Source organism: Diospyros lotus, chromosome 6, assembly GCF_014633365.1.
Source record: "Diospyros lotus cultivar Yz01 chromosome 6, ASM1463336v1, whole genome shotgun sequence".
NCBI classification, from domain to species: Eukaryota; Viridiplantae; Streptophyta; class Magnoliopsida; order Ericales; family Ebenaceae; genus Diospyros; species Diospyros lotus.
In genome coordinates this window covers 31,273,797-31,301,720 of record NC_068343.1, presented here as the reverse complement: position 1 = coordinate 31,301,720, position 27,924 = coordinate 31,273,797, and the positions used below count along the sequence as shown (strand labels likewise).

Sequence of the window (27,924 nt, the reverse complement as noted above, 5' to 3'; positions counted from 1 at the left end):
TAACCATTCCACAACTCATAAGGAGTTTTATCAGTTTTCTTATAAACAATTCTATTTTGTAAATGGCATGCAAATAAAATAGCTTCATCTCAAAGATTATCAGGTGCATCAGAACTAATTATAATAGCATTCGTCATTTATTTTAGTGTTTTATTTTTTCTTTTAGGTACACCATTAGATTTAATGGAATAATGAGGAGTAATTTCATGTATGATTCCTTCATTCTCACAAAAATAATTTATCCTTACATATTCTCCCCCTTTATTTGATCTAACTCTTTTAATTTTCATATTTAATTGATTTTCTAGTTCTATTTTATATGAAAGAAACATGTTAAAATCCTTATCTTTGTTTTTAAGCAAATGCACCTTAGTATATCTAGATCAATTATTAGTAAAGGTTATGTAATATCTCTTACCACCTCTAATCATAGTTTGTTTTAAGTCTCTCAAATCAGTATGTATCAAACTTAATAGTTCATATTCTCTTTCTATAAAAGTGCATGGTTTTCTAGTTAGCTTAGCTTAAGCACAAATGTCACATCTATTCATGTATGAGTCACTAATTCTAGAAATTAATCCTTAAGTTTGCATTTTCTTAATAAATGAAATGCTAACATGTCCTAGTCTACCATGTCACAAATTAATAGAGTCAAATATATAAGTAGAATAAGAACTAGCATTATTATTCATCATTTTAGAGACATTAAGAACAAATAAACCCTTATTACAGTAGCCCTTTTCCCACAAAAATATTATTCTTTGTTATTATAAACTTATCAGATTTAAATGACACTTTAACCCCCACCTTAACCAAAAGAGCAACAAAAACCATGTTTTCCCTCATGTTTAGAACATGTAACACATCTTGCAAAGCTAGAGTTTTCTTTAAGGTCAACTTGAGAAGAACCTTGCCTTTTCCAAGAACTTGTGTATTCCTTAAGTCACCTAGGTATACATTTCTTCTCCATCCTCTACAAGTGTGTAGGAGAAAAAAAAATTTATGTTTGCACAGGTATGCCTGGTAGTACTAGAGTCTACCATCCATTCTGTCGTGTTGGTCACTAGGATCACTTGAGAAATAACTGCAGCTATTATTTCATTATCATCTACTTCAACCAAATTGGCCTTAGTAGGGTTGTCATTTCTCACTCTTTTTTGGCATTGAGGTGCGTGGTGACCTAGTTTCTTACAAACAAAACAATTGCCCTTCTTTTTCTTAAAGTTGGGGTCAGTAACTTTGGGCTTCAAATTAGACTTAGAATTTGTATTGGAATACTTGTTGTTGTTGTTGTAGTTGTTACCTTTCTCTTGCACCAAGTTTCCCTTTGAAGCAATCTCTTTTACTTTAGCAACATTCAATTCCTTCTGATTTATGTCTTCGATGATGATACGTACTATGAGACCTGACAATGACAATTGCTTGTGTTTGTGCTTGAGTTGTTGCTTGTAGTCATTCCAAGACTCGAACAACTTTTCCATTAGCAACCCAGCAAGTTGATCTTTTTAGATTTTAGATCTTCCAATAACCGTTGGCACTCATTGGTTTGGGTTTTGATGTATTTGTCGTCTGTCATCTCCCATCGATAGTACTTTCCAATTATAAACTTTTGTTTGTTGACACCTTCAGTAGTATACTTGAAGATCATGGAACTCCATATCTCCTTTGCTTCTTTATAAGGACAATAAACATCAAATAAATCATCAAATAAGGTACTAATGATAGTGTATCTACATACTTTGTTGGCATGCACCCAATTTTCCAACTGCTTGTCACCATATTTGGGTTTGGATCCAATTAACCCGAAGGCAACTCCATGTACATCAAGTATTGAATGTACTCTTTCTTGCCATCGCTTGAAATTATTGCCATAAAAAACCTTGATCTTTGATATATCAGGAAATGAATTAGCATATGACAATGGTGTTGGTGGGATAAGAGGTGGAACATTGTTGGGATTTTCCTCACTATTTGGATTGGAGGTATTTTCAATAGAATTGTTGATATCGGAAGAGACCATCTACCTTTTAGAATGTTAGAAAAAAAAAATGGAAAGATAACAAAATAATGATAATAAAAAGTAAGCTTGGGGCGTGATCACAAAATAATGATAATAAAAAGTACTTGTGCACTCTTTCAAAATAAATGTTTTCAAAAGCTAAAAGTTTCAAAATAAGCAAAACAAAGAACAAGGTTTCGAAACATATCATAATAGGTGTCGAAACATACTTAACATAAATGTTGATTTCGAAACATACTCACTTATATTTCGAAACATACTTAACAGAAAGGTTGATTTTGAAACAAACTTCTTGATATTTTGAAACAAACTTCTTGATATTTCGAAATATAGTGTTTTGCCATCAATAAGTCTTTAATCTATCAAAAAATTTACCCTAATCCCAATTCATCCTGCCTCTTGGGATATATTTGCCATCATTTGGAACTAACACTTATCTCGTATCATTTTTTAGAGAACCATTATAGGGAAAATATATATTTTAGCCTCTGTACTTGCACGTTTTTTTATTTAAATACTCAAACATTTTGTTGTTTCACTTACATTCCTGAACTATGCAATTTTGAGTTAATTGCACACTAGAACTTTTTTTTATTTTAATTACACTTTTGAACTATGTTTAATTCATTGTACTCAAAAATTTGTTGATGTGTGTAATTGAGTTGAAATTATATAATTTAGGGGTGTAATTGAAACATAAAAAGTTTGAGTCTAAATGAAAAAAACATGTAAGCACAGGAGCTAAAATATTTATTTGGCCAACCATTATATCTCTAAGCATATTTGTTTGTTTTATACTCCATCACTTGTAAAGTGAGATTTAAGGGTTAGTGCTTGAGCTTAAGTGAAAAAGCAACTAGAGAGTTAGGCTTGCTCCTTTAAAAAGTTTTGTAAGTTATAAAAAATAGTGCTTGCCTCTTCAAAAAGCACTTGGTTAGTGGTTATTTTAAAATTCTTGGCAAGTGTCAAGGTAGTAGGTGCAGGTCTTGGATCAAACCACTATAAAATTATTGTCTTTGTCTCTTGTGCTTTTATTATGTTGATTTATGTTCTTTCATATTTCCATTTAGTTAAAAAAAATTTGGGTAAGCTTAATAGACCACTTCTTAAGCTAACATTTTCAACACATTCTAAATCCTCCAAAAAAAAAAAAAACAAAACAAATAAAGCATTTATATGAAATGTGTGCATAAAAGAAAATGTAAGTTTCTATTTCGTGGTGCCATTTGTGATCGTGTTGGCCTTTTTTCAAGAGTTTTTTCATCTTACACTATAAGTGCCTCTTGGAAGGTCTTTAATTTCGTCGTTGGGACCTCAACGATAAAGAAAATGCAAGTTTCTACCATGCAATACCACTTGTGACTGCGTCGGCCTCCTTCCAAGAACTTTTTCAACTAACACTAAAAACACCTTTTGGAATGTCCCTGACTACGTTATCTCTGGCTTAAGCAATGTAGAGTAAAATAACATGGCCATAAATGATCATGGATGCAAATGAAAAGCCAAAACAAAATACATTCCCAAAATTGATTTCTCATGCAATACCAAAGCCACAAAATAAGAGTTTGTGAGTGTGAGAACCTTACCTTGGGGTCTATTTAGAGAAGATCTTACTTGCTCTTCCTAGCTTCCTAACCTCTCCCATATCACCTTAATGGCAAGCTTTTCTTTCATTCTCTAGTTTTTTTTTATCTTCCTTTATTCTTTCTCTATACTTCTCTATTTTCTCTCTTCTCTTACACTTGCTTTTAATCCCTCAAGTGAGAGACCCCACTTTAATTTATATGACCCTTCTTCTACCCCATAAAAAAACTAATTAATATGAGGAATTTGAGTTTTTTTTTCTATAGCCTTCATTTCTTGTGAAACATCCCTATAAATATATATGAAAATGGAGGAAAATGAAAGGGTTTTGATAGGGGATCGTTCCAAGCCATCTCCGATGGTGTAAAGCGACTGCATAAGGAAATCCTATGCAGGGAACAAGCGAGCAGCAATAGATGTTTGCTGCTCGTTGTTAGGAGGGATGTGGGGTCCCTCTTGTGGAAAAGGGCTCATGTCCCACGTTCTTGTCTGGTTGTCTCAATAACAACCTGCTAGAATTTTTATATTATATATATATAATATACACAATTACACGTATGTATATTATAACGCCCTATTTGCTCTAATGAATTGAGTTCGAAAATTTAAAGTAAAGGAGGCATTAATTAATTTTATAAATCCATTTTTATCTTCACTTTTTTCCTTCGAAATGAGCTAAGAACATTATCTCTTTTAATTTTTAAAATAGTAAATCTTTGTTCCACACATAATAAAAGAATGACTCAATTTGAAAACTTTCAAAATTTATTATTGTCATATACTTTGAATTTCGTAACTTATATTCAAGTGTCCAAATTAATTTTTACGTAGAGAAACCTCCCTTATAATAAGGACAACTCAAATTCACATGGTCATATATCTAGTGTTTAAAAATGGGAAACCTAATGTACAAAAATATAAACCATAAGTCTCTTATATTGATGATCACAAGAATAGTTTGAAATTACATGACACCACTCATAAATTAATTTCTACTATTTCTCTTATATCCTTATGGAAATGAACTTCCCAAGACCAATCCTTTTTAGTAGAAAATGGTAAAAATAATTCTTACTTGTTTTTTTATTTTTTTTATTTTTCAAATGGATAAAGGGACTTGGGATTTAATAATATTTCCTTTGAGAAATTGAACGAAAATCACAAATACACTACTTATTTACAAATTACCACATTTAAATTTCTTAATTTTTCTTATAAGGATTAAATCTCACAAACACCCAACTATAAGTTTATAATAAAACAATGCGGTATTTTAAAAGCTTAATTAAAATGGCTATTTTTACAAAAGCTACTAAAAATAGCGCTAAGTTGCTGCTTTCCCTTTGTCCTTGCTTGAGCTTGAGATACCTGTAACATCTGTTGCACTTGGAACGTTGAATGTTTCAGGGGTATAAACACTCAAATTAGATACAAATATCTATGTGAGATAACTCATTATTATAGTGCATACAAATGTATTATGCAATATGTCGTGAAGTAATCCGATGGTAGTGATGCCAGAGTGTTGCAATCACCCCCGTTGGCCATCACGTCATCATAAAGCCATAGCCATTTCTGACTTAGAATGGTGTTGTCGTAGACCACGTACATGAAGCAGCCCATCTCAAGTCATTAGCCATAAATGTGGTGATGCATGCTCAAGTATAAAAAATGCAATACAAAGGTAAATAAATGACATGCTAGCCACCCAAATGTAAATACGACATGTGAGGGATGCGAGAGTTCACGAACAGGAGTCACTCACTTCAGCAATCTGGCTCGGGTACTGTTCACGACAGCTTGTTGCGTTTTCTACATAAACCACATATTTTTAGAAACCAAATATTAAATGTTTTTATATGGGATTATAGAAAATAATTAAATGCATATTTCGAAAAAAAATTAGGTAAAACGGAGCTTGCACGCGCCGTCAAAAGAAGCCCTCACGCGCCTATACGCACAGGCAAATCTGGCACGTGCATTGCACGCGCCGATCGTCTTCCTCGGCAGCGTCCAACACAACAGCGACCAGCCCTTTATTTTTTGAATTTTTCTCACTCATTTTAACTCCGTTTTGCTTCCCGTTTGATCCTACAGCTCCCTCTTTCTTTCCTCTATAGGATTATAACTTAAAATTTGATTTATCCTGCTGCTTCAGGTAACCTACGCCCAATTCCCGATGAGTGCTCTTGTAGCTCCGACAGCCCATTTTCTTCTTTATTTCTTAGTAAAATCACCCCTCTTGCTTTCAGAATACTAATCACCCTCCTAAGAATAGGATTATCCCCTCAAAACAGCTTAGCCTCACCTTAATCTCTTAAGTTTCCTTTATCTCTATCCAAAACTCAAGTTTATAGGAGAAATGGGCCAATCTCCTTCTTCCACCTCCCCTGCCAACTCAAGCCTATTCTTGAGGGTTCATGATGGCCACTCCACATGTTTGGTTACTCCGACGAGTTTTGTTGAAAGTTTTCAACAATTGCACTTTAGCCCAAAGTTTGGTATTTTTATATTTTGCCCCCCTAAGCTTTGAGATTTTAACCATTCATGTAGCTTCTTATTTTAATCTCTGAATTCCTTAAAAGATGTTCCTTTCACCATTTAACGTCTCCCTAAACGTTTTTTTTTTTTTGACATTTTGAGAAATTACGTTTTTACCTAATTCTTCTTAAAGTAGTGGTTTTAATCCTGAACTCTCGCGATTTCTTAAGACATTTCTTATTTATTAAATAACCAGGGGTTACAAAAGTCTCTGGTATTACATATATTGTACTTTACATATACATAAATATATATTAATGCATGTATCTATATAATAAAGCAAGACTGTTTTTGAAAATGTGTAGAGACAATCTATCTTTGTGTGGCTGAGATCCATGGCTGAGATCCATCAACCGCTGAGATCCACGCCGCCCCCCTCCCCCCCGCGCGGCCGCCCGCCCAAAACCATCCCATCACGCCTCTCTCTCTGTTTCCCTCTCAGCCTCTCTCTCTCCCTCTCTGTTTCCCACTCGCCCGCCATTGTTGCCCACGCCCACACTGCATCTCTCTCTCCCTCTCTCTTTCTCTCTCTCACCCGCGGCCGCTCACGCCTCTCTCTCTCTGTTTCCCTCTCAGCCTCTCTCTCTCCCTCTCTGTTTCCCACTCGCCCACACCGCCTCTCTCTCTCTCCCTCTCTCTTTCTTTGTCTCACCCGCGGCACCCACCCAATCGCCCACTGCCTCTCTCTCACCCGCGGCCGACCCTCGCCCGCCCCCTTCTCTCTGTCCCTCTCCTTCTCTCGCCTCCACGTAGCCCACCCACGCCAGCGTCGCCGCCGCGTCTGCACACTACCGTCGCCCCCCGCCACGCTGCCGCTGCCCACTGTCCCTCTCCCTCTCTCGGTCGACCCTCGCCCGCCCCCTTCTCTCTGTCTCTCTCCTTCTCTCGCCTTCGCGTAGCCCACCCACCGCCGCGTCTGCGCACTGCCGTCGCCCCCCGCTGCCGCCCACTTCCAAGGTCCTCTCTCTCTCTCTATATATAGATATATATATATATATATATTTGGTGTTAGTTTAGTGTTCACTTCCAGGTCTTCATTTTAATTTAGTGTTAATTTAATTTAGTTTAGTGTTAGTTTAGTGTTAATTTAATTTGATTATGTGTGTATTTGATTATTTTCTTATATAGATTTACTGTTTTATTTAGTTTATTTAGTTTATTTAGTTTAGTTGACTGTTTTATGTTTTAATTTCGTGTATTACACGTGTGTGTATTTAGTTGTTTTAATTTATGTTTTAATTTAGTTGTCTATTTTCTGTATTTAGTTTAGATTTACTGTTTATTTAGTTTAGTTGACTCTGTATTTGACTCTGTATATAGATTTACGTGTGTGTGTTACACGTGTGTGTATTTAATTTAGTGTATATAGTTTAGTTTAGATTTACTGTTTTAGTTTAGTGTAAATTCATTTAGTGTTAATTTAATTTAATTTAGTGTTAGTTTAGTGTAAATTAATTTAATTTAATTTAGTTTAGTTTATGTAAACAAATATGTGTGTTAATTTATGTACAATTCATTATTTCTATCCTATTATTTTGTGTATTTTTATAGTGTTTTATGTTTTATTTAGTGTATTATATAGATATACACGTGTGTGTGTTAATTTACTGTTTTATGTTTTGTGTACATTTAATATTTTAAAATTATTAATTTAGTGTATTATATAGATTTACTGTTTTATTTAGTTTATTTAGTTTAGTTTACTGTTTTATGTTTTAATTTAGTGTATTACACGTGTGTGTGTGCGCGCGCGCGCGTGTTAATGTATATTTGATTATGTGTGTTAATTTAGTTTAGTGTAAATTTATTTAGTGTTAATTTAATTTAATTTAGTGTTAGTTTAGTGTAAATTAATTTAGTGTTAATTTAATTTAGTTTAGTTTATGTAAACAAATATGTGTGTTAATTTATGTACATTTCATTATTTCTATCCTATTATTTTGTGTATTTTTTATAGTGTTTTATGTTTTGTGTACATTTGATATTTTAAAATGTTAGTATATTAATTTAGTGTATTATATAGATATACACGTGTGTGTGTTAATTTAGTGTGTTAATTTAGTTTAGTGTAAATTAATTAATGTAAAAATATTTTTAATTACTGTAAAAAATTGTTGCTTTCTACAACAATTGAAAATTTTAAAATAGAAAAAGACACCAACAGTAGATGACTTTGTTATCTGTTAAAATATTATTATTTATATTTATATTAAATAATTAAAATATTTATTTCTTTTGTCATTTAAAAATTTATAAATTGTTTATAAAATGACTAATAATAATTATATTATGAATATTAATAATAATATTTATAATAATGAATAATTATATATGAATAATCAATAATAATGAATAATTATAAATAATATTTATAAATTTAATATTTGTTTTTTTACTAAAAAAGAATATTTAATTTACTGAGTTTAATAGAAATTAGTTAATAGAAATTTGTCAAATATTAAAGTTTAATAGAAATTGGTCAAAAATCTTCTTGCTTTATAATAAGAGAATTTTTTTTTTTACTATCAAAGTTTAATTTACTAAGTTTAATATTTAATTTACTATCAAAGTTTATTTTATTATAATAATTTTTTTTTAATTAATATAACATAAAAAAAAAACGTGTTCTCCGACCAAGAATTCCTAACCCATAGGGGTCGGAGAACACAAGGGTTCTCGACCACTCATTGTCATGATCGCAACCATGTGTGTTTGTATATATATTATATCTATATAATAAAATAAGAATGTTTTTGAATTGTATAACATAAATATAAGGGGGAATATTTTTTCAATGGTTGAGATGGGTTTTGATTTTTCATCAATGGCTAAGATCAAGTTATGTTTTCCCCCCAAAACCATCACATTCTCACACGCACACTTTTTTTATATGTATACAAATTTTGGAATTAAATTTTATATGTATGCACAAAAGCAATAAATTTTGGAATTAAATTTTTAATATAATTTTTTTATATTTGATATTTATATTCACAAATTATATATTTTTTTATACTGGTATGTATTGTTTGATATTTAATTTTTAATTTAATTTGTTTAAATTATAAATTATTTTTTTTAATTTTTGTTATACAACGTTAATAAATATACACCGTGTCTTTAGGCACGGGCATTCCCTAGTATATATATATATTTAAACCATTTAACCCATTCACATGCGAAATATTTTTTTCTCAAAATTTAATTCAAATTTATTTCCTCAAGGTTGCAAAGATTCTAAAAATATTTTAGGTATTATAATATCCAAATCCTTGAGAACGTCAATCACTCTAGGGTTCCTTCGACCACATGAAAGGACTAGGGAGCCTATCCAAAGTCACCAAACTAGGTTAGAATGGCGATATGTTTTCAAACTCTAAAACTCCTGATCGTAACAATGCTAACTTGAAGCACTAAAATATGTGACTTTAGGACGAAATAGACAGACCATATAAGATGACCCAATTTGAATGTGGGTGATTTCTTGATATTCATGCATGAAGGAAAACTTGATGCTCAGCCTAATAACATTCGATCTAATTGGCTATGAGAAAGAACTTCAACATTTTCTTATGAAAAACAAGCCATAAGATAGGACATATGCCCAACTGAAGAAAATAAGCTCAATAAAACATAAGTCGCAGTATTTTATTCCCATCATATATGTACTTAAACTCAAAATCCTCAACCCTATGGAGGTTACTAGTTATTGGCAAGTAACAAAGGGTAAGAAAACTTAAGTCTAGCTGTTGAAAAAGATTCAACCACATAAGAACTCTTATTTTATAACCCCTAATTAAGGAAAGGATACAACATGAGAACACTATGCGACAGGAAAAAAAACCTTCATAAAAAAAGTCTTCAGAAGACCGAATGATCCTCTCAAAGACAAAAAAAGAGAGAGAATCTTCCAAGAGATCTGGTCAAAAGAAAAAAAGAGAAATTGTTTAAAGTAACCCTTTTTATAGGGAAAAAGGTAAAAGTTAAATTGACTAAGGAAATAATGATCCAAACCATCCAATGAAAAAAGCCTAGAGAAATCACAAATGTTGGATGAATGATAGACAAAGATTCAGTGCAGTAAAGTCCACCAGATAGAAAAGAATACATCAAGAAAGTAAAAGAAACCCCTTAAAAGAGTTTCCCATAGAGGATAAGTTGACCGCAAAAGTTAGTCTCCTATCTGGGAAATTTGGAGGAAATAGTAGGGAGTAATTGATGTGTATATGGATGAAGGCCAAGTTAAATAAATCCAACGGGAGACCTAGAGGGAAATCATGAGGAAAACCCAAAGGGAGACCCTAAGGGAAAAAGATTGAGGCAAAAAGATCCACCTAATAAATACGCATAGACCTAATCATGAAGCCCATAAAAGACAAGCCCAAAAGCTAAAGATAAAGCATAAGGGCTAAAAGAAAATTCCTGCACCAAAAAACCCCAGGAGACTTTCTCAATCGACAGGTCTAGAGCCTCAACAAACTCCTATGCAAGAAGTTCTAGGAGAGCTCACAAGGTCTCTTAGAGGAGTCTTTTGTGGGGAATTCCCACAAGAAATGCGCAAACCTACCTTTGAAATTTCTTCCATGAATTTCTTAAAGAATAAGACTTATCCATAGCAGCAGTCCAAATTCTAAGATGTTTATCACAAACTCCCCAACTTAGAGTGTGTGCATAAGGAATGACTTAGGCCCTTTAATTTATTTTTTTCTTGTAAAATCTTAACAACTTGAAGACAAATTCCTTAGCAAATAAATTTATTATTGTGTTCAACCAACAACAATTTAAATATGTGATATATAAATAGTGAAAATAATTTGAGAAATTATTATTTTTTAAATATGTGATGTTTAAATAAATTAGGTTAAAAGTGTAATTTTTACACTAAAATGGGTGTTTAAACAATTAGCTTTTTAAGTTCAAGAGTTAAAGGTTAAATAAGTTTAACCTAACCCTAAATCTAAAACTTATAAATACCCCATTATGCCTCCACTAAGGAAAGTAAATGTGACATTGTGAAATGTTCCCAAAATTCCCCATGGCTTGATTCTCAAGCAATTAATGAACTAGCATTCTTTAAGATTGAAAATCTGTACTAAGATTGAAACTTTCAATCTTGGAGATCTATTATTGTTTCTGTGTGGATTACCATTAGAGGCTGGGTGTTTGTGCAACTCAATTTGACAAGGTCAGAGGTCAATGGAAAGCTACAAACAAGGTATCTTAATTCTTTATGTTCTTAGTTTTAAAAATTACATGATGAATATAATGAATGAAGATCCGATTACATTACATGTAAGAGATACATAGCTCTTCTTGACAATGGGTTTGGGGAAAACCCATAAAAATGGGGTAGGTTTGAGGTGGGTATCACTGTAAGAAACATTATTCTTAATCCCACCCCAAACCCAATATTCCCATTATGAGTTTTTCACAAATTCAAATTAACTAGAAAAAACTCATTTTAATTGAGACAGATTAAAGTGACAGCCTATAGGATGGGTAGTAATTATCATGCCTAACTATTTTCTAATTTTGCCCTTGAATCTTGTTTAAGAGTAGGGAAAATTATAGGAAAAAAGCAATCGTTAAATGTATTGAAATACATCTTAAAAAAAAAAAAGAAAATATTGGAAGAGGGTAAGAAAGTCCTTTTAGAGCTTCCAATCTCCTTGCTTGTGGGACATTACCAATGGATATTTTATCATGGCTTGGACAAAGAAAGTGTTTCTAAATCCCTATGAGAGACGGAGGGGGGGGAATATGGCGACATTAGCAACAATAAAAAAAAAAAAAGGCTCCTCAAAGAGGAGTCCAAGTTTGAGAAAAATGAGAAGAAAATTTAAATTTGTGTTTTAAGGAATTATGTGCATGATTGGTATAAGTTGAAGGAATTTACGAATCATAACGCAGCGAAAAATAAAAAAAATTAACTGTAAATACCTTTAGGATCTCTCCAAAAAGAATAGATTATAGATGAAAGGTATAGGATTACCTCTTGACGTGTAGATCCAATCTAGAAAAGTGGTGATCCGAAGCCGTCCAATTGTTTGACCTCTAACGGTATCCACCCGAGCTTGCAATCCAAGAACCTGGAATGGGCTGCTTTTCTAAGAACTAAAGAGTGCTAGCTCAAAGAGGGTGGCATGAGAGCTTTCTCGCATGCATGCCAAATGGCATGAAAAGCTAGGAAAGGCTTCTGAAAACAAAAGGAACCACATATGAGCTATTTATAACCCCTAGGCACAAACCTAGGTTTGGGTCATATTTTAAGCCCATGTTTTAAATTCTTTAAAACATGGAATTGGGCTTTCCTTTTATTCTTTATCTTGGGCTTTAATTTTAAATACTTTAAAACAACTCATTGGGCCTTAGTTTTAAACACTTTAACAATCCATTTAGCTTTAATTTTAAACAGTTTAAAACAACCCATTTGGCCTTAGTTTTAAACACTTTAAAATAGCTTATTAAGCTTTTTAACCTACCCAATGTCCTTAGGTTAGTTTCATAAATAAGCCCGTAGATTAATTAAGTAACAATCCATCAAGACTCAAGTCTTTAATTTGGGTAGCCTAGTCCAACTAAGTTTTCAGGTGAATTATGACAAACTTAATTAAGAGACTTATTTATTATAAATTCTAATATGTTAACTATTAATATTTAAAAACTCTAGCTCCACGTTAGGATTCCCCAATCCTAATCGAGTTTGCCATTACCTTGTAATTGCAAACTCATATTACGTGTGACTCATTAAGCTTTTACATATGTTGGCCATAACTTTATTGAATAAAGTCATAGACTATGAGCTGAGTCTAGCAACCCATCACGCCCCCCCCCCCCCCCCCCCCCAATTAATAGAAGAATCAATTTATGACCAATGCCTTTTAGTGATAGTCTTCTCATGCAATTCAATCATTTCATCGGTTTAAAGTGTCTCAATCAAGTGGAGACATGGATTGTGCATCAATCCCCATTCAATGCTTGATTATAATATTTCTTTGGTTTTCAAAAATTATAGCTTCATAGGATTTCTATCATACTATGCCCATAGACTTATAAGCTATATTTCCCTAAAGGGTCATGAGACATATCTCCTCAAATTAGGGGTCGATGAATCCTGTCTTAGCTTACACACAACGCTCACATGCTTAATGGCATACCTAATCACTACCGTACTCACATTTTTTTTATTGAGATGCTTCTTTAACAATGTCAAAGTATATGAATCCACATGTAAGACACAATGGTGACCTTAAGTCAAAGGATCACTTGCACAACTGTCACTAAAGGTTTCGTTAGACTCTTGGGAGATCCATAAGGAATCCTTTCAGTTAGCTCACTGTACAGTGAACTTGTACTCACTAACAAGCACCCATGTACTAAATTGGGCATCTAATGCCCACAATCTGTAAGATCAACTGCCACCTTCCTAAGGTGACAACTTAGTACACGCCAGTCTCTTTGTGTCATCGATGTTCCGTCTCAATGACAATTTTGACCAGGCAAATATTTAAGGTTATACTCTTAAGCGTATCAAGGGACTTACAATTGAAGTCATATCTCAATTTCTTTCTACACAGAGTGTATCTATGGACTTTGTCTTTAGACATTTTGTAATTAAGTAATTGATGAATAAATACAAAAGACAAATCTTACTAACAAATAACATGAACATGAAACATCTAGATATATTATTAACAAATATATCACATCTTAATGTATCAAGTACAATTTAACTCTTAAGTTGTAGGGTATACATTAACATGAGTAGGTCTTGAAGAAGTTAAGGATAAAGTTGAAAGAGAGGTTGTTGCGATTGATTTTAGTAATTCGATTTCGATTCTTGAGACGATGATGTATCCATCATCTACTCATCATCCATCGATCCATTAGTACTGGGGTGGACTCCAAAACTTTCTCTGTCTTTGGTGATTGAGGGTTATTATAATAAGTCACAACCATTATTTTACCTGCACATGTAAATTTAATACAAGCACACTTATATCTTCCTTGAACTCAGGCTCTATTTGTTTGGGATGAAGTGTTTTCCTGAAACGTGTTTTTTGTTGTTTGGCTGTAAATTGAAAATGTTGCTAGAAAACCATTTCCAATGTTTTGCTAGCCTTTAGAAAATTACAATTCTTTTTCAAATACTTTATGTTGTTTCGTCATATAAAAATAGAAAGATAGATAGATAGAGAGAGAGAGTAGATGTCTGCTGGTGAGACACTGATGGCAATGCAAGCATGGACAACACCAACAATGACAATTTAGATGAAGACTAAGAGAGGCAGAGCATGATAAAGACAAAGAGAGGCAAAACTCGATATGGAGGATGACACAAATAAAGAATAAGAGAGGCAAAGCACAACAGAGACGGAGAGAAATGAAGCCTGACGGAGATAGAGAGATGAAGAGCTCGACGGAGATAGTGATGTGTACAACGACATAGACTAAGACTAAAAAGGCAGAGTGTGATGGAAAACGAAGAAAGGTGGAGCTTAACGAAGATGATGATGTAAGTGGAGACTAACAAAGGCATAACACAATAGAAATGGAGAGAAACAAAGCTTGACGAAGACAATGACGTATACATCAATGTAGAAAAAGATTGACGAAATGTGACAAAGACAAAGAGAGACAAAGCGACGTAGACAAATAAAGAAGGAGCACAACAAAAAGAGATGGAATAGGTGTGACTGTCTTTGAAAATTGGTTTTCTTTTCAAGATGGGAAGTCATTTTCCTAGAATATGAATTCTTTCGACACTTGTTTTTCATTAATTAGAAAATGACTCTTCTTGACTTCCTTGTTTTCTTGATATCAAACACAGAAAAACAAAAACAAAATGTTTTCCAAGAAAATGTCTTCCCCTAAACAAAAGGAGCCTTGGTTGTAAATTTAATTACTTGGGCTGAGTGTGATAATAAAATCAGATGTAGGCTAATCAAATGCAGAATAGAGATGCAGTTACACCTACAACCAAACGGCCCAAGCAAGCCCTTAATCACTTGGTAATTTTAATTAAAACAAGTTTGGGCCCAAAAAGCCCAAGTTTGTAAATAAAATCATTGGGCCCAAAAAGCCCAAATCTGTTTAGAAAGAAAAAGTATAAGGTTGGAGGCCCACCCTGACTCCTTAGCCTCTCTCTGCCTCTCCTCTATCACCACTCGCCCGTTTTCCGGCGTCGCACGGTAGTTTGTTCGACCACAGCCACGGACCACCTCAGCCATCACCGCCTCGCCCGTTTTCTGGCGTCGCACAGTCGTTTACTCGACCATTGGTAAGGTCTCCGGTGACCTTTCAGTTTCTGATACACACATATACGTACGTACAAGCACATAAGGGTTTTTCACAAATTAAAACCTAGATATACTAAGATTCAGCCGTTAGATCTTTCTGATTTGTGGGTGCGTGGGTCACAACTCATAAGGCCAAGGCGAGTCCGATGGGCGGTTCCGATCGTCGGAATCTGCCGTGGATAGTAACCGGCGATGCTGTTCCAAAAAGGGCTTTCCGACCAATAATTAATTCTTACATCTGATAACATCTAGCCATTGTATCGTTTTGATTTTTGGATATGTGAACCACCGCAGTCGAGAGAATCCGATGAACGGTTCCGATCATTGAAATCACCTACCGGCGGTGGCCAACGGCAACAGGAAGTCCGAAAGTTAACAAAACCTAAAAATAATATAATTTATCTTTTCCAAATAGAAATATGCAGGAAAATAAGCAAAACAAAACCTAAAATATTTGAAGTTCTTAGGTCTTTCAGTCAGATTTTTAGATTTTTTTCCTGAAATTTTGCTCTCACCAATTTCATTAACGTTCATGAAACTTTCCCCCAGTTTGATTTACAAAGTAAAGCCTTATAAATTTTTGAACTTTTTTTTCTTAAATTTTGATTTTTTTTTTTGTTGAAATTTTAGGAAATTTTCTTCTGCCCTAAACTAATATTCGGTATCCATGTTTCTGTGCAATTGAATTGATTTGAGTACACAGGGCAGATCTCTTGCACTACTTGAGATTGTTGGGAGAAGCGATCTGCGAATACCAAACCTTGGAATCTGTATTGATCTCAGATAAGCTTCACTAGCTATATCGATGGCTCCTGTTGCTCCCAGATCTGGAGATGCGATTTTTGCCAGTGTTGATCACGTGGTAACATGAAGTTTAAAGATCCTATTTTTTGACAACATTTATGCTGATTTGTACTTGAAATAGGAAATAATTCACATCTTTTAGATCATTTTGATGTTTTTTTTGTTGAAGTTGTGGTCACATTGTTCAACATCAAATTCTATTTTTCTAGTGTTTTCTTAGCAAATGAACTTGGTTCGCTAATATTGTTATGGATTTGATTGCCTGATTGCAGAACGCCGAGCTCTTCACCCTTACCTATGGGGCCATCGTGCGCCAACTCCTTACGGATCTGGAGGAGGTCGATGAAGTCAACAAGCAGCTTGATCAAATGTAACATATAAATCTCTGTGTGCCTCTTTATTTTTTTAGATAAATTATGTTATGCAAACATACATTTATGTCAGTATGTAAACAAAAATGACATTAAGCTAATAACTAGTGGCTTTGTTGGTGGAAGTTTGGTTGATGATTTATGAACGGCAATTTGATGATATTAACTTGGCTGTTTGGTTCCCTTGTAGGGGTTATAATATTGGAATCCGACTAATTGATGAGTTCTTGGCCAAATCCAATGTCTCCAGATGTGTGGACTTTAGAGAAACTGCTGACGTGATTGCAAAGGTCTACTGTTATCTTTACTATTTGTTTATCTGTCAATTTACATAAAAGAAACTAGTAACTTTCTCATGTTGTTCACTTCAATCCGAATTTAATATAATTATTGGCATGTTTAGTTATTGCTGATTCAAATGCTTTTTCTTAATTCACTAATTTGGTTAAATAGGGCCTCGTATTGAGTCTGAATTTTCATCCAGTCATGTTTTGCATCAGTTTTAGGCTTTCTGTGAGTTATTCATGTCTATAGTTTTCCCTGTTACATTCATGTGGGGACTACGGACATGGGCACTAAGCATTGGACAAGGTAAGTCGTTGGATTGACAGTAGTTGAAGAACTATTTATAAAGTGAGAATAACTTCTTTCCCTTTTTATGAGCACTTTGTATTAATTTCTCCAGTGTGTTGCTAGACTCATCATCAGGGTTTATTTAGTAGATCTTCTCTTAATGTCTTCTCTTAAGTGTCTAAAATCTGCACAAGACAGTGGTCATTGATATGGGCATTGTCTTTGTTTAAAATGGCACAGTCATCACTGTAATGAGCACTATTTAGCTAGATAACTTATCTTTGTGGGTGTTATTGTGCATATAGTTGAAATGTTTATGGAGAATATGGGAAAAGAAGAAATATTTCTGTAGAAAAGTTAGTGTTGGAAAGGGAAGGTTAAAAAGTGAAACAAAAAAAAAAAATTGAAAAAAAAAAAAGAAAGAGCTTCCCTAATGCATGAGGGGATGAGACGCTTGCAGAAGGGTTGTTTTTGTGTTACCTTACCTTTGCTTTGTAAAGAAGTTGCTTTCACAAGTCAAACCCATGGCTTTCTAGCTGCAAAGGAGCAATTTTATCATTGACTATTTAGGTTCACCCTCAATAAAATGAAAAGAAAAAGTAAGACAAAAGCTAAATATTTATATGCATAGGAAGAGCTTAATCATCATTTACTTGTTCTTTGTATATTTTAAAGAAAATTCTTTTGTTTTTTTTTTTTTTTGTTCCAGTTAAACTATGGTTATTTTCCATTTGAAAGTAGTCGCATTTTTTTAATTTATTTATTGCGTTGCTGTTTACTATTATATTTTATCTCAAAAGTGGTTCAATTGACTGATAAATGAACCACTTTAAACTTTCACAGTTACATAAAGTGAGTACACAACTCCTCCCAGTTGGAGAACAAGTGTTCTGATCGTTCTATCCATTTAATACTTTTTAGGTTTTGTGTCTGCATGTAATTTTTAAGTGGCAAAACTACACCAAAGATCTTAATAGTTCAGTGAATTAGGTATGGAAGTTGAAAGGAGTTGAGGCTAGTTGGATGGCTAGATTATCAAGCTGTGAATGTACTATTTTATTGGCGGAGAACTCAGAAATCCTTCTTTTTCTAATGCAGTATATATATATATAGCTAGACAGAGAAATTAGTTCGGTGGTACTCCATAGGTCTACTTTAATTTGATATATAGTAGGAATTTCATAATTCTTATGTGAGGGTGCAATTTGAAAATTCCGCTTGTGGAGAATTAGACAAGAGAAAGAGAAATAGCTGGTGACTAGTTAGCTGGAGGATCAATATGACTAAGACAATGAATATACACAAACAGTTTGAAGTTATGGCAGGTCAGATTTCAGAGTTGTATGTCACAGATCGTGATTGAAATTTTTGGAAGGGTGCTATAAATAACTACTGATTCATCATGTCACATACACATAGTATTTATCTTCAAGTACTTCGTCTTCTCCATCTTTTAGCTAATAATACTTTTAAACAGGTTGGTTTGAAAATGTTCTTAGGGGTCACAGCATCTGTGGCAAATTGGGATATTGATGGAACCTGCTGCAGTATCATTTTGGAGGATAACCCACTAGTGGACTTTGTTGAACTTCCTGACACTTGTCAAGGTCTATACTATTGCAACATTATTAGTGGCGTTATCAGAGGAGCTTTAGAGATGGTAAGCTTTTTCCTTATACCAAACTCTTTGATATCTCCTGTTTAGTTTTTCTTTCTGGTTCGCTTCTATGGCATTTTTTTAATAGTTCTGATGGTTGCCTTGGCTTTAATTTTCAGCATATTGCATGGTTTGAAAGAGTGGATTTTGTTTTATGGAACGCATGTATAGATAAATAATTTGGTTTATCAGAGCTTTTAAAATTCGCCTCAGGTTTATTTATAACTAAATAATTGGGGGAATAAGAGAATATAATTAGGGGCCATCAAAAAATTATTAGACAATAGAGAAGGGATGCATTTTTAATGCTCTTGTGGGTAGCCCTAACCATGGCTCAGTTTGAACTGTGAACCAAACTGGAACTGTTTCTCTAAAAACCGAACTGAAATCATCTTTTCGATTTCGGTTGAAAAACTGGAACCAGAACTGGAACCGAAGACTTATCTTTTAGGGACTGAACCATAAGTCTTTGGTTTTGGTTTCAGTTTTTGAACCAAAACCAAACAGACAGTTTTGGTTTGGTTTTTAGAGGAATGATTCCAATTCGGTTGAACCGTGGTCAGGGCTAGTTTTACATAGGGTTGTCAATGAGTTGGATTTGATCTAGATCCAATTATTGAATCTGCTCCATTTATGTCCAAAATCAGATTTGGATCCAAATCCAACAAGTGTCAGATCAGATTCACAATCGGGTTGGGATTTGGTGAGCAGAGCTTTGTTATACGATGAGAGTGGTTTATTCTTATCCCCAGCAAGTCCACAATTTGAATCGACCCAACTCCAAAAACACAAGCCAAGAGATAACTGGCAAGGAATCAACCTCCATTTTCATTTGGGTGGCGTTTTCTTCCCTTCATAGCATCTTATCATATTTTTAAATTTAGTTTCACTTATTTTAAAACCCTTTATCCCCACATCATTCCTCTATATTGACAAAGGGGTCATGTTGAGAGAATATGTGGTCACCTAAAAGGGGTCATGTTAGCTTGGCCAGGTACTTGTTATTCATTAGTGGCATGGATCTGGATATGAGATTCAGTACCAAACACGAATGGATCTTGACCAAATAATTAACTCTTTCAAATCGGATAGCAAGAAACTCTACCGATACATGTCACCACCCAAGGATGTATTACGGATATATTAGGAATTATCTACTACATGTATTTTTCCTTTGTTGTACTTTGCTGATTTGTACCTTTACCTAGAAATCCTATAAATAGGCTGTAACCTAGAGATTTAGTCATTGTGAATGATAATTGAATATTTGTTTCTCTCAACTCTGATCTCTCTCTCTCTTGTTCGCTTTTGATTTCTCTGTTCTCTCTCTATTCTTCTTGTTCTCCCTCTCTATCTGTCTAAGTCTCCCTCAGTTCTCTCTGTTTCTGTTTTGCCTCTCCCTCCATTTCTGCTCTCTTTTCCTCCGTACTCTTCTCAATTTTCTATCTAAACCATAGGAAAACCTTAGGATCATGACAATACACTGTCACGGTGATGCTGTGACAATCGGTGGCCTTCTTGGTTCAATGGGAGCCAAGGTAGCAACCGAGGGAGATGGGAGAAAGAAGAGAAAGGGTAGAAGAGAAAAGGAGAGAGAGAGAATTGGTAGAGAGAATAACAGATTTCTTGATTGGATTCTTTTTGATACCTTTACAGGCGAGAGGTTTAGGCTTATATAGACTAACCGAAGTGGCACCATAGGATCATTCCCCCCATAACAACCCTTTTGTCCTATTAGACACCTGGCAGATTCTTCCCTAACAACCTGCCTAGTTGGAAAGTAAACTATAACAAACTATCTAGCTGGAAAGTAAACTATAACAAACTATCTAGCTGGAAAGTAACAATTGCAAGGAAATAACTAATAGGAATTACATATAGTAAATAGTCGAGTCCTAGCTTCAAAATTTTAACCGCCCTATAGCTTTTCTGGTCTCGTGACAGTACCCCTCCCATAAATATTTCTTGTCCTCAAGAAATGCTCAAGAGGTCGGCCGTCCTGGGATGCTGCAGCAGTAATGTTGGTAAATTCTCCCAGGTGTCCTCCTCGGGCGATTTCCCCTGCCACCTGACCTTAACTTGAATGAGGGGGGCCCCTTGATGGTGGATTACTCTCCTCTCCATTATAGCCTCAGGTTCCTTCGGGACTTTCTTCTCTTCCGGCAGAGTTGGTAGCTCTTGGCTGATGCTCTCATTTCCAGTAGACTTTTTTAGCAAGGAGACGTGAAATACGGGATGGATCCTGGTTCCCTCTGGCAGCTGCAACCTGTAGGCTACCTTGCCTATTCGGGCTGTGATAAGAAATGGTCCGAAGTACTTAGGGCTAAGTTTATATACATTCCCTTGAGTGATGGCCTTCAGGTGCGGATAACTCAGCCTCGAGTACACTCTTTCCCCAACCTTAAATTCCCGATCACTTCTCTGCTTATCCGTGTTTTGCTTCATTCAGGTTTTGGGCTGCTGCCAGTTCTTGTTTCAATTGCTCAGCACCTTTCTTCGCTGTTGTAGGTATTCTTCTATGGCTGTGGCTGTGGTCTGTCCTCTCGTGGCTAGTAAGGGAGGGGGTTTATACCCATAGACAGCTTCAAACGGAGTCATTTTGGTGGAGGCATGGTGGCAGGAGTTGTACCACCACTGTGCCATGGCCAGCCACCTATGCCAACTTTTGGGTTGTCTCAAACACATGCACCTTAGATAGGTTTCTAAGCTTTGGTTGACCCTCTCAGTCTGGCCGTCAGTTTGTGGGTGGTATGCTGTTGATAGGCTGAGCTTGGTGCCCACATTCTTCATCAATTCTCTCTAGAATTGACTTGTAAACACCTTATCTCGATCTAAAATGATGGTCTTGGGCACCCCGTGTAAAGCTATCACTAGGTCCATGAATACTCTAGCCACCTCTTGGGCTGTGTAGGGATGAGATAATCCTGCAAAGTGCACGAATTTAGTTAATCGATCCACTACCACCAACACACAATTCTTCCCTTCTGATCTTGGAAGTCTCTCTATGAAATCCATGGATAAACTCAGCCACGGTTGTTCTGGAATCGACAAGGGCTGCAATAACCCTGGGTAAGCTACATTTTCATGCTTGCACTTCCGGCATATGTATCAAACCCAGCACATACTCCTTCACAGTACCCTTAAGCTAAGGCCAATGAAATAATTGCCTAACCCTCAAATAGGTATTTTGAATACCCGAATGTCCACCCATGGGAGATTCGTGTAGCGATTGCATGATGCTCCTCTTAAGCTCAGCCTTACTGCCCATTACTATCCGGCCCTTGTATCTCAATAATCCATCCTTGAGAGCATATCCTTCCACTGTGCTACTCCCCACTGCTAACTTCTCTAAGATTTCCTTGATGTATTCGTCCCCATCATAACTGCTCACCACTTCACTGCACCGCTCTGGTATCACCATCGTGATGGCAGCTGCCTCCCCTTCCTCGTAACACCTTAATAGGGCGTCTGCCGCGAGATTCTCCTTGCCCTTCTTGTATTGTATAGAGTAGTCGAGTCCCATTAGCTTGGCCATTCCCTTCTTTTATAACTGAGTTTGTAGCTTCTGCTGCAGCAGAAATTTAAGAGATTCATGATTAGTTTTAATTACAAACCTTCCTATCTCTAGATAATGCCTCCACTTCTCTACTGCCATGACAACAGCTAAAAACTCCTTCTCGTAGATGCTAAGGTTTAGGCATAGTTCTGAAAGGCGTGAGGCGCAAAAGGTCCTGGAGCTTGAGGCGCGAGGTGCACGAGGTGAGGCGTGCCTTTGCGAAGCGAGGCGCACCTTTTAGAAAAAAAACTCAAAATCTTGTAAAATCATAAAAACTATCAAATTATCAATAATAAGTCATGCATATCATTAATGTTTCATTATCTTCAAATTCTAAACTAACAACATTAAAGTTGATTCATCCATCATGCAATTTGCTCATCCCTGTTATTTTTCTTTTTTTGCATGTACTCTCCAATCTCTTGTTTTATTGATGGAGGACATTTTAGAATAGCTTTAGTATTCTCCACAATCAATAAACACTACAAGTCCACAATCAAGAAAATGTTTCATTTTGAAAAATGCTATTTTTCTAGGTCTGGAAGATTAGCGCATTTTTTCTAAGTCTGGAAGATTAGCGCCTCACCTTGCAAGGCGAGCGCCTTGCTGAAACCGCCTCGCCTTAGCCCAGGCGAGGCGCCAAACTGGCGCCTTGCGCCTAGGCGCGCCTTTAATAACTATGGGTTTAGGTGTCTTGGACTCAGAGCTTGGCTGAAGAATGCTAAGGGCCGACTATCCTGCATGAGTACTGCTCCAATACCCACCCCGCTGGCGTCTGTTTCTAGCACAAACGGCTTGCTGAAGTTTGGCAGTCCCAAGGTTGGGACCCTACTCATTGCGACCTTCAATTTACGGAAGGCTATATCAGCCTTAGGACCCCAGTGAAAGTTTCCCTTCTTCAATAGCTCAGCTAGAGGCTTATTGATGACTCCATATCCCTTCACGAACCTGCGATAATATCCTGTCAAGCCTAGGAATCTCTGAGAGCTCTTAAGGTATTAGGTTTGGGCCAATTGAGCATGGCCTCTACTTTCTTTGGGTCGGTACTGACCTCCTTCCGCGAAATCAGGTGCCCCAAGTACTCTACTTGAGGTTGGGCGAATGCACACTTTGACCTTTTGATGAATAATTGATGGCATCTCAGGACTTCGAAGGTGGTTTTTAAGTGGGCGAGGTGTTGGTCTAAGGTGGGACTATAAACAAGGATGTCATCAAAGAAAACAAGGATAAATTTCTGTAGGTAAGGCTCAAATATTTGAGTCATTAAGGATTGGAATGTGGCTGGGGCATTGGTGAGCCTAAATGGCATCACTAAGAATTCGAAGTGGCCATGATGGGTTCAGAAGGCGGTTTTATATATATCCTTGGGCTTCATTCGTATTTGGTGGTAACCTGACCTTAAATCCAGCTTCGAGAAGAATTCAGCTTGGTGTAGTTCATCCATTAGGTCTTCTACAAGGGGTATGGGGAATTTATCCTTGATGGTCTGGGCGTTTAGCTGGCGGTAGTCCACACAGAAATGCCAAGAGCCATATTTCTTTTTTACCAAGAGGACTGGTGAGGCGAATGGGCTTCGGCTGTGTCTGATGAAGGATTGGTGCAACATATCTCTCACCATTTTCTCAATCTCAGTCTTTTGGGTAGGTGCATAACGGTAGGCTCTCATGTTGATAGGTTCAGTATTGGCTTTGAGGTTAGTCGCATGGTCTAGGGTGCGGTTAGGAGGTAGGGTATTTGGTTCTTCGAATAAGTCCTTAAATTCCATCAATAATTCATCAACAAGGGGCAGTGTGCTTACCTGTCCAGAATTACCTGATGGATGACTGACCGCGAGTTGCAACTCTCCTAGCCCTTCCCCTCCTTGTCATTCATCCACTTCTACGATTGAAAATAGCTGTGAAAACTGCCCCCATTTGCTCCGCAGGACCCTCTTAAGCCTTTTTCCAGTGATCATTTTGCAGGTGGTAGCCTCCTTTCCACTGGTAATGGTCATCCTCCTACCATCCTTTTCAAACGACACTTCCATCTTGTTGAAATCAAAGCATATGGGACTCACCCCTTTCATCCAATCCACTCCCAAAACTACATCGCACCCCCCAAGTTTCAGCAGCCTAAGGTCTGCCTCGAATTCCTCCTCTTGCATTTCCCAAATGAACCCCAAACAAGCCGAGCTACTCACCACCCGATTTCCATTAGCTACTGTCACACTCAAGGGTAGTGTGCCCGTGAGTTAACACTTGAGCCTCTGGGCCGTGTGGTCATCGAGAAAGCTGTGTGTGCTTCCGCTGTCAATTAAGATGGACAGGCTTCCCTCCTTAACCCTTCCTTCGACCTTAATTATCTTATTATTAGTAACTCCTTTGAGCGCATGGAGGGATATCTCTCCGTTGTCCTCTATCCCTTCTTCATCAGTTCCATCCACCTCCTCTCCTACTTCCTCATCTGTTACTTCTCCGCGGCCTTCCAATAACAGCAGCTGGCGCTTACATTGGTGACCCGAAAAGTACCTATCGCCACACCTATAACAGGCTCCAGGTTGCCTTTTGAGGTCATTTGGTCTTCCACCAAAATTTGGGTTAATGGAATTCCTGCCTCCTATGTTACTTCTCACCAATTCCTTGTTGATCCCCTTGCTGTTTCCTCCTTGTTGCCAGCTTCCTGAGTGTCCCGCTCTTTGGTGCTGCATCCTCTGCTTCTTTAACAGGGCCACCACCACCATCTCTTGTAGCCTAGCGCTTTCGGCTGTTTGCTCCACCATCCTTGGTCTGATCATCTTCACCATAGGTCTCAGGTCTTCTCCTAGACCATTGAGGAAGCTAAAGACAAAGTATGCCTCAGTCAAATGCGGGTCATGGCTACTCATCAAGGATCTCAACTCGTCAAACCTCCTTAAGTACGTCCCCACATCCCCCACTTGTTTGAGCTTGTTAAATTCCTTAATGGTGTTCGACATGCTCTTCTCCCCGAACCTCTCGCACAACCTTTTAGAGAACTCCCTCCAAGTATAGTTCTCTCGTCCTCTAGACCAACCTTGAAACCACGCGTCCACCCCATCGTCAAAGTAAGCTGCTGCTAGAGCAACCTTTCTTTCTAGCGGCACATTGTACCACTCGAACAGTCTCTCGCATTTTCTAATCCACCATCTAGGATTAATCCCTTTAAATACGGGTATCTCCATTCGGGGTACAGGGAACGCCGGAGGTGGGGGAACATTCCGCTCCACTCGTCCCCCTCCTAGCAAGGTCTCCGTGTCGTCGCCTTGCTCCACCATGATCTCCTGGGCTACATTATCTTGATTCAACCTTTCATTCTGTAAGATGGGATCATTCCTATCCCTTTGAGGAAAATCGGGGGACATCCGCACCTGATTTTGACAGGGTAAACATCAACATGAATTGTTGAAGTTGATGTCCCATCTCTTCCCTCATTTGGTTGATATCTTCCCTCATTCGGTTAAGTCCTCCTTCCATTTTTCGTTCGACCGACAGGATTGCATCATGGTTCTGCTGATTGCTGACTTCCAGTCGATCCATCTGGTCCTGGAATTCTCCTACTGTCGAGCTTAGTTGCTGGAGCTGCGACTCCATGTTCTTCATGCGTGTTCTTTCGGCCATTTGTTGCACTCGTCGGTCTTCTTGCCAGAATCGTGCTCTGATACCAAATGTCACGGTGATGCTGTGACAATCGGTGGCCTTCTTGGTTCAGTGGGAGCCAAGGTAGCAACCGAGGGAGATGGGAGAAAGAAGAGAAAGGGTAGAAGAGAAAGAGAAGAGAGAATTGGTAGAGAGAATAACAGATTTCTTGATTGGATTCTTTTTGATACCTTTACAGGCGAGAGGTTTAGGCTTATATAGCCTAACCAAAGTGGCCCCACAGGATCATTTCCCCCATAACAACCCTTTTGTCCTATTAGACACCTGGCAGATTCTTCCCTAACAACCTGCCTAGCTGGAAAGTAAACTATAACAAACTATCTAGCTGGAAAGTAACAATTGCAAGGAAATAACTAATAGGAATTACATATAGTAAATAGCCGAGACCTAGCTTCAAAATTTTAACCGCCCTATAGCTTTTCTGGTCTCGTGACATACACTACTGTTATTGCTACCATGGTTCTGATAATCGCCCATGTTCAGGTATCCTTGAAGACTGAAGTAACCTGGCTTCGAGATATGCTTAGAGGGGACGATGTATTTGAGTTGCAGTTGAAGCTTTTGAAGCAAGTTCCTGAGGAGTATCCATACAAAGATGACGAATAATGCACCACACGGACTCTGCCACCTGTAAATGTTCTACTTACAACCTTCATATCCTTTTGTTTGTTGTAACAAAAAGATTCGCACCCTTCAATGTTTAATTCTCTAATATTCGACTTTTATGGCATGCTTTATCTTTGAACTACAGTCTTGTGGAAATTTGGATATAGTATTTTTTTTTTTACATATTTAGTGGCTCACAATTATAAGAATGTGATTATTATTAGGCAATGATTAAATAGTAACAAATACATCTTGTTTTCAGATAACGTGTGTTTATTTTATTTCGTTTTAACATTCAAACATTAGTTAAATTAAATAGTTTAAAGCACGGTGCATTTATCAGCTCATATAATTGTTTGGTTGTTAACATTAAGATTTAATAATGCATCTTCTTTGAAAATAAAGTACATTTATTGTTATTGAACTATATGTGCTTATTTTTCATTTCTTTCAGTGAAATTTTCATATTTGCTTTCAAATATTTTGTGTCTATTAGTTCTTTATCTATTTGGTTTTTTTTTTTCCTTTCTTTTATATATATATTTTTGTTTTTAATATTGTTTTTTGGATAACATTGGCAAACCTATTCAATTTGAGCCAGTGGAAACCACTTTGGAAGGAGATGCTAGTATGGAACCTCAAGTAGGGGGTGAGCAATCGGTCAGAATTGAATTAATTATCGGTCAAAATTGAATTGATTAGCTCCCTAAACGAAGATCCAAGACCAAATTGGTCTAATAGTAGATTAACAAATGGTGTACGGTGTACCTTTGGTTGAAAGTTGAAATGCTAAATGGTGAGGGGGAGGCGGGGAGGAAACATGGGGCAGCAAATGGTGGGTGGCGGATCGACAGATGTGTGATGGCGCCGCTGGGGTGGGGTGGGGTGGGGTGGGGTGGAGGCAGCGAACCTTAAGACTTTCATGCTCAGCTCAGCTTTAGCTTAGATAGTGATCGACGACATCATAGATGAGTAGTGGAGTAGTGGACATCGAATGCAGACGAACGATGAGGAAATGAGAGAAAAGTAGAGGTTGGTAGGCTGCTGAGCAAAGTTTTACTAGAGACTTTGCAATTAAATCTTTTCATAACATTATAAAGTTAAAGAAATAAAAGAAAATTGTTGTGGTTAGGGTTGAGCACAAAATTCAGTCTGGGATTAAAAAACTGGATTAGTTAAAACCAACGATTCCGTGTACACTTGTATAGGAGTAGACCTAGTATTAGGCTCAAGTAGACCTAATTGTCGTGTATGGACTAA

General features: G+C 36.6%; 1 protein-coding gene across 1 annotated transcript; it reads left to right on the top strand.

The window, feature by feature from the left end:
- Positions 1–15,257: 15,257 nt before the first annotated feature.
- On the top strand, positions 15,258–26,808 carry LOC127803338 (uncharacterized). Its single transcript, XM_052339491.1, has 6 exons — positions 15,258–15,425; positions 16,148–16,306; positions 16,521–16,618; positions 16,810–16,909; positions 18,670–18,852; positions 26,542–26,808. Exons 2-6 carry the CDS (start codon positions 16,250–16,252, stop codon positions 26,662–26,664), a joined length of 561 nt encoding a protein of 186 aa, XP_052195451.1. The 5' UTR covers positions 15,258–15,425; positions 16,148–16,249; the 3' UTR covers positions 26,665–26,808.
- The last annotated feature ends 1,116 nt before the right edge of the window (positions 26,809–27,924 follow it).